Genomic DNA, 7,775 nt, shown 5'->3' with positions numbered 1-7,775 from the left:
TCAAGTTTTATTATCACAAGTAATGTTTTGTTTATAGGCAGAAAACATGTGCTGAATGCTTCCTCTTTGGCTAGCACTGCCCCAGGCACGTTCTCAGGTGTTAGATGCTAATCCTCACAGCCTTCTGTGAGGTAAGACTTGGCTTCTCTTTATAGAAGCCTAGCTAGGAGAGGGTTGCTTCATACCCTTCTACATGGTTTCTCATAGCCTGGCCATGTTTCCTTTGGCTAGCAGCCTACTGGCCGGTGATTGACTGTTCAGAACTCTCATTGGCCAGGATTTCCTATTCCTTGCTCTTGGAGTCAAATCATTCAAGTCTTTGACTTCTTCCTCCATGTGAATGAAGGGGCAAGAAGCCCAGACTGCCTGTGAAGCACCTCTTGAGTTTGCCGAGGGACAGGAGTGGTGGGGAAGAGGGAACCAATCACAGCTCTTCTCGTTTCTTAAGGATGAGCTTCACCATCAGCTCTGTGATCTGCGGCTTGATCTCCTGAATGGGCACCGTTGGATCCCAAGCCCCCACCACCTTTCCATCGGGGTCCACTAGGTACTTCCAGAAGTTCCAGGTAGGCTCCTTCCCAGAAGTCTCTAAAGAAAAAGGAAGCAGAAGAGCATTGTGCCTCTTTGTACCCTTCTCCTGGGATCCCACTATTGGTATAGCTCCCACATCCAGGCCCCACCCAGACTACTTCAATTAGAGCCACTGAGAACAAGACCCAGCCCCCAGCACTTTTCAGGAGCTCTCCAGTAGATTCCAGCGTGGGATCCTGATTGAGAGAGACAACTTTAGGATCCTGGGACGTACATGATACCGCACTATCAGCCATTCTTTTCTAATCATCCCTAACAGCCACACCCTGTTCTCTAAATCTGTTTTGTTTCCAGACAGGATTCTATGTAACCCAGGATACCTTAGTCTTGCTATATAGCTGAGGAAGACCTGGAATGCCTTATCCTCCTGGCTTCTAACTCCCAAGTGTAGACCTACACTACAATTCCTTGCTTCCAATGAAATCTTAATGGCTTCTAAGGGCTATTCCATGTACTGGCTGGATCAAAATCACTGTCAGGGTTCAGGGTCTTAAAATAAATTCTTGGGCCCTGCTAGAGTAGGGCTCAAGCTTGTACAGTTATAAGATCTTTCCAGGTGCTCCTAAAGCAAGACTGGATTGATCTACAATTGCAGGAACTGGGAGAAAAACTAACAAAATACATAGGAGGGGGGAAAAAGTATGACTTAACAAATACACAAAGCTCACCAGGTCCCAAAGTTCACAAGGTCTGCAACTGAGACAGGCATTTTGGACTTCCTTCCTTCCTTCCTTCCTTCCTTCCTTCCTTCCTTCCTTCTTCCCTTCCTTCCTTCCTTCCTTCCTTCCTTCCTTCCTTCCTTCCTTCCTTCCTTCCTTCTTTCCTCTCTTTTCTTCCTTGCTTGCTTCCTTCCTCCCTGTCAATATGTATGGGTGTTTTGCTTGCATATATGCCTGTACACTATATGTGTATAGTGCTCAAGGAGGCCAGAAGATGGCATTGGACAGATTCCTTGGGACTGGAGTTGCAGATGGTTGTGAGCCGCCATGTGGGGACTAGGAATCTAACCTGGGTTTGATTCTTGATGAGCAACCAATGCTCTTAACCTCTGAGCTATCTCTCTAATCCCAGAATCCCACTTTTTAATGAGCAGGCTCAGACCAGCAAATGTTTGACCCTTGGTGAACCAAGCTTGCCTCTTACATCGATAGTCAGTCCCATGATGAGATAACTTATGTTGTAAAACTTATTCCTGCCTCACCTTCCAGAGAGACAGCACTGTGCAGATGTCCCAGCTGATAAGACCCAAACAATCAGAGCACAGTGACATTGAAACACCACCTGACCATCTCTGTGCCGTTTCTCTACCATCTTGTCTGTTGCAGCTGGACCACAGGGTATCTAACAAATTCTACTGCCTTTCTGTCCTTGGTGAACTCATTCACAGCCCACACTTTGTGCCCGTCCCTGGTATTCCAGCATGGCAATTAAGTTGATCTTTTGGAGAGAAGGTTTCCCTCTTAGTGTACAGACTTGACTCAGAACAAGAGACTTTCAGTCATCTTGGTCACCCTTCCCCAGGCGTGTGACGTCTCATGACTGTGCCTTAGTTTCTCTGTCCTCAGTCTTTATAGGATAGAGAAGCCAAGGAACACTGACAAAAGCATGATGACCTGTGTCCTTCTAGAAGCCCCTGTGAGTGGAGACCAAACCTCAGGGAAGTCCTAGGGTGAGACAGCAGGTGTGGAGAGACTTGGGTAGGATTCTTTTTCTGCTCAAGCCTGCCCTTACTTTCCTCCAAGAGTCAGGAAGAAAAAGGTGACCCAGCCAGCCAGCAGCTTCTGCTGCCCAGGAAGTCATGGCCACGGCCAGGGAGGGAAGGTGAGGAGGAGAAGGGACAGGACTCACGGGTTAGGTATTTGAAGGCAGGGTGGGCACCAGTGCCAGTGACTGCGATCTTGCTAAACATGGGAAAAGAGACACTGTAGGTGCGGCGGGCAAAGTTCTCGATTTCCCTGTTGGTGTCTGGTTCCTGTTGGCCAAACTGGTTGCAAGGGAAGGCAAGCACGTTAAAGTGGTAGGGACCCAGGTCCCGTTGCAGCTGCTGCAAGGCCCGGTAGTTCTGGTCTGTGAAGCCACATTCGCTAGCTACATTCACCACCAGAGAAACCTGCATGGCAAAAACAGAAGAAAGCTCAGAACCATATACAATCCAGTGGCGAGGCATGCACTTGCATCTGCTTTGACATGCACACATAGGTGACTCCATCACACATGCAAGAATACTATGTAGATATGTAAATATGTGTATAATGCTCTGACATAATACACTCACACATAAAATCAATCATGGAGGGGCCTATGCACATGTACACACATACATGAGTACCTGTGACTGTAAGCATACAACTCACCTAAATTAATATGCACATGCTCTATGATGCAAACCTATCTGTGTATCTAGCAGTACACAGATCCACAAATACATACAGCACAATCACAGACAGGCATGCACACAGAGGGCACACATCAGTAAGTGATGTGGGGAGGAGAAAGGCACACTTGGTTTAGTTTGGTTCAGTCAGCTGGGTACTTCCAGGAATTCAGGCCGGCTCCTTCCCAGAAATCTCTAAAGAAAAAGGAAGCAGAAGAACAGTGTGCCTCTCTGTGTCTTCCCCTGGATGGGGCTGCTGGAACATAGGTACATGGACAGAATGACCCCCAGGACAAGCCTTTGTATCTCTTTCCTTCTGGCAAACAAATACTTTGATCACTGAGTCCTAATTTTATTAAATACTTTAGGCAATAAATACGGAACTAGCTGATGGAACTGAGTTATTATGTAATTAGAATTTTGGCATCAATACCACATTTCCAGCCTCTAGCTATGTATTACTGAAAGATTACAATCCTTTACCTGGGTGCCCTAGTCCTAGCTCCATGGCTGCTTTTGAGACAAGCTGGGATATCACCTGGCTACCCTAAAGAAGACCAAACTACATAGAGAAACCCTGTCTCAAAAAACAAAAAACAAAACAAAACAAAAACAAACAAACAAACAAACAAAAAGAACTTTCCCAGGGTCAATCTGGAACACTGGGTACAAATTGCTCAAGCTAGATAGGACTTCTTAAATTCAGCACTACTGAATTTAAGTATTAATTTAAGAATTTAATGGGTCTTCATTATGGGGAGCTGTTCTGTTTATTGTAGAATATTTGGCATCATTCTAGCCTGTACCCACTAGATATCTAAGCTTGATCACCAAAAATGTTTCCTCATGGGCTCTGTGGCACACTCCTGTAATCCCAGCTCTAAGGAGGCTGAGGCAAAAGAACTTCAAATTGGAGGCCAGCCAAAACTATACAGTAAGACCATTTCCTTTAAAAAAAAAAAAAGTGCAGCAAGCCTTTAATCCCTGTACTTGGGAGGCAGAGATAGAGGTAAGTGGACCTTCGTGAGTTCAAGGCCAGCCTGATCTACATACCAAATTCCAGGCGAGCTACTGAACAGTAAAACACTGTTATCTCAAAACAAACAAAATGGAGAGAGAACAATTTGCTGCCATGCCTGACAATCTGAGTTCAATCCCAGGACCCCACAAAATAGAAGGAAAGAAATTATTCCCCTAAGTTGTTCTCTGGCCCCCACCTGGACACCATGAAAGGCAAACACACACACACACACACACACACACACACACACACACACACACACACAATGTAATAACAAAAAAATTTTTTCAAATTATTATCTTTTTTATTTTCAAGACAGGGTTTTTCTGGCAATCCTAGAACTAGTTCTGTAGACCAGGTTGGCCTTGAACTCACAGAGATCTGCCTGCTGGGATTAAAGGCAAAGGCGTGTGCCACCATGTAGCTGAGAATCATTGAGCTAGCTAATCTGACCCAGTGTACACTCTGCCTGGTAAGATGGTTAGAAATTGGAACTCTAAATTTCCTGCTCCAGTTAAGGGTCCTCTCCCTTCTTTCCCACTGGACTTTTATTCAATGCACTTAAAATGCTTCTTTTTAACATGTATCTTATGTGTTTCCCCAGTCTTCATGAAGGGGGACATCTTGCTTCTTGCTTCTCATTCCACCCATGAAACCCAATAGCTTATTTACACATGTACATACACGTGCACAGAAACAGACTCAGGTGTGTCCAGAGAAGCAAGGAAACACATCACATACCTCCCCCCTCTTTCTTTCTCTTTCTCACTCATACATCCCACCCGGGGAAGTAAGCGCATTCCAAAGGAATCACCTCAACATTTGTGTTCAACCATAGACTAAATGACTGTCATCCCAGTCATCCTTCTGACTGTCACTCGGTACCAGACTGTAGTAGGAGGCAGCAAATGTCTGTTAATGAACAAATGAAGGCATGCCCCAAGCAGTCAGCCCAGCTGACTGCTCCCCGGTTTCTTTCTGAGTTTAGCAATTAAGGGCAGAGACTCTACAGTTGTACTTCTGGGGTTCAAATTCTAACTCTACCTCTTAAAACAAACTAACAAAACAGACCAGGGGGTAGGGTGATCATCCTACACACTGTGGTGTGCATGTGTGGAGATCAGAAAGTCATTTCCAGAAAGCGATTCTCTCCTTCTACCATGTAAGTGGGAATTGAACTCAGGTCCTCAGGTCCACTGAGCAATCCTACTGGCCTTCTAATTCTACCTTTTTAAAAAAAATTATTTTAAGGTTTTTGAGACAGGATTTCATTACCTAATACAGCCTTGGCAGGCCTGGAACTTGTTTTATTGACCAGTCTGGCTTTGAACTCAAAGGTATCTGCCTACTTCTGCCACCCAAGTGCTAGGATTAAAAGTGTGCATGTTCAGGCTAACTCTATATCATACTCCTTTTAGAAGCTGAAAAATCTTGGGTTTTTTTTGTTTGTTTGTTTTGTTTTTTTTTTTTAATTTCTTACTGCTATTGGGATTGCCTGGTTCAGAGCCTCGTTTATTGTCTTTCTTCCCTATGAGGTGGATTAAGACATAAACTTGTTTTGCCCATCACTGTTTATCTTCAGAACTTGAGGTTTCTAGCTGGTATACAGTAGGTGCCAAATAATAAACAATGAATTAATGCCTGGAGGAGCTGCGCAGGTGGTACATCTGGGGCCTTTGTCCAGCGGTATCAGAGGGGAGGGGAGGCCTGACAGGAATAGGTCCTGCTCTTTGCTATTCTTTGGAGTCTTGGATGAGGACATTGAGGAGACCTACAACCCACATAGAGCACCTTAAAGTTACCAAGTGCTTCCACACTGCCCTCTCATTTTGAAATTCACAGCACAGCCAGCATAATCGAGAATTTCAAGGCCATTGAAATTGGTTTTGTCCCTAAAGGTGGCCCTGCTCCCAAGAAAAGCTCATGATAGCCATTTCTTTGTAATTCATCCGAATTAGGATGGTGGGCTCACAGGTCCATTAATGTCCAACGCCACACGTCTTCACACCAGGGTCTCCAACTGCATCTCAAGAGGCAGCAACTGCATCTCAAGGCAGAACATTCTTTGAAAGAATTTTTAAAATTATTATTTTATTTTTTTTTTTGAGATACAGTCTCACTATGTAGCCCTGGCTGTCCTGGAACTCCCTACATGGACACCAAACTGGTCTCAAACCCACAGGGGTCAGCTTGTCTCTTCTCTAGTGCAGTTCTGGGATTAAAGGCCTGCTATGACAAGCCCCGATCTAGAGAAGATTCTTCATCACAAACCTGGGTCTCTGAACTTATAGTTCAAAGTTTCGCAGCCTTGTTTCTGGTCCTGTAGGCCTCATTTACCACCATTTAGCCTAAGGGCTTGTATCCTTCAGGTTCTGCTGTTGAAGTCCCTGATCCTCCCCACCCTACCTGCAGTTTTGCTTGTGCCTGGACTTGGCCAGCTCTCTTTGCCTTGATCTGTCTTTCTCAAGTCTTTTTTTAATTTAAAAGACCCAATCCTGATACACTTCCTTACTCTTCCTTACTGTGATTCAGCCTAGCGAGGAGGGGCCTGTCGGCCTGGATGGCTAGCAACTCCATCACAACTGCCCTGTAAGGGGTGGGCCTTGAGAGGACCAAAGGATGGGAAGGGTGTAGGTAGGGTTCTCTTCCAGCATGAGTTGCTTTCTGCTGTTGTGTGGTCCTGTGCCCAAGTCTTGGTTCTCAGGGCCTCAGGGAGCATTCTAAGATCCATGCAAGGGTCCGTCTTAAAGGGTCACTTCCTCCAAGGCCCATTTATTTGTCTCTCCGCATTCTCATTGGACCCCACTGTTCCAGGTGCAAAAGCCCGACTGGTGGGGCAAAAGGCTAGGTTCACTCTTAGGGCGGAGGGCGTTCACCTTCCAGGCGCGATCGTGAGCCCCGGAGAGCACAGATAGCGCGTGTGACTGGCTCCTGGACTGTGCCACGTAGCGGCGGGCCTAAGTGGGCAAGGGCCTGGGGGGCGCCGGATGGACGGATCGCCAGGCTGGGATTGCCCGGGTGCTGTGCGAGCTGTGACGCACCCGAGGGGAGTATCCTCCCGAAGAGTCCCGGGTCCGGGCGCTCCCATCAAACCCTGCCCCCGGGAGCCAGGCCCGCAGGGGACCGTCACTCACCGAGCCGCGGTACTTGTCCAGCGACACCAGTTTGCCCCGGATGTTGACCGCCTTGAAGTCGTAGAAGTCCTGCTCGGATTTCGCGCAGGCCGTGGCCCATAGGAGCAGCCACGCCGCCGCCACGGTCGCCACCATGGCTCGCATCCGAGGAGGCGGCTTGGCGAGGGAAAAGACGGGAGGGGAGACCCCGGCGTGGGGGGCGGAAGGAGGCGGCCCACTGGGCAGGACGCGCCCCTTTCGCGGTCGCCTCTACAGGCGTGGAGTCCTGGCTCTGAACCTCAGTTTCCCCAGCTGCTCTGCGCCGGTCAGCTCCAGATCCAAGGATCCTGTTTTCTTGCGTTTTCGCTTCTATGAATTTGCTCGCTTAATGCAGAGACTAAAAATAGGAAGAGAGAGAGGAGAAAAATCTGTGTGAGATTAGCATCTAGACAGTGCTTGGCCTTAGGTGATCTCTTCACAACTCTGAGCCTCAGTTCTCCACGGGAATAAACCTAGTCAATGTAGAATTGGGAATACTGGACTGTAACAGAAAAATGGTGGGAAACACTTTGATAGCTGAACGATGTGTACAAACCTTAGGTTAACGAATGTAGTGTTTCACCCAAATAGAGAAGTCAGAGCCGTCAAAGGGGCCTGAGTCTGCAGCGGTTTGGGT

The 7,775-nt window shown here is 47.1% G+C and overlaps 1 protein-coding gene across 1 annotated transcript; it reads right to left on the bottom strand.

The window, feature by feature from the left end:
- Gpx7 (glutathione peroxidase 7) lies at nucleotides 1–7,294 on the bottom strand. Its single transcript, NM_001256842.1, has 3 exons — nucleotides 7,121–7,294; nucleotides 2,440–2,701; nucleotides 1–588 (listed from the first exon to the last, which is right to left on the bottom strand). Exons 1-3 carry the CDS (start codon nucleotides 7,253–7,255, stop codon nucleotides 425–427), a joined length of 561 nt encoding a protein of 186 aa, NP_001243771.1. The 5' UTR covers nucleotides 7,256–7,294; the 3' UTR covers nucleotides 1–424.
- Nucleotides 7,295–7,775: the final 481 nt, after the last annotated feature.

The sequence above is a fragment of the Cricetulus griseus genome, chromosome 2 (assembly GCF_003668045.3).
Source record: "Cricetulus griseus strain 17A/GY chromosome 2, alternate assembly CriGri-PICRH-1.0, whole genome shotgun sequence".
Classification (NCBI taxonomy): Eukaryota; Metazoa; Chordata; class Mammalia; order Rodentia; family Cricetidae; genus Cricetulus; species Cricetulus griseus.
The sequence above is the reverse complement of the archived record's forward strand: the minus strand, read 5'-3'. Positions and strand labels throughout refer to the sequence as shown.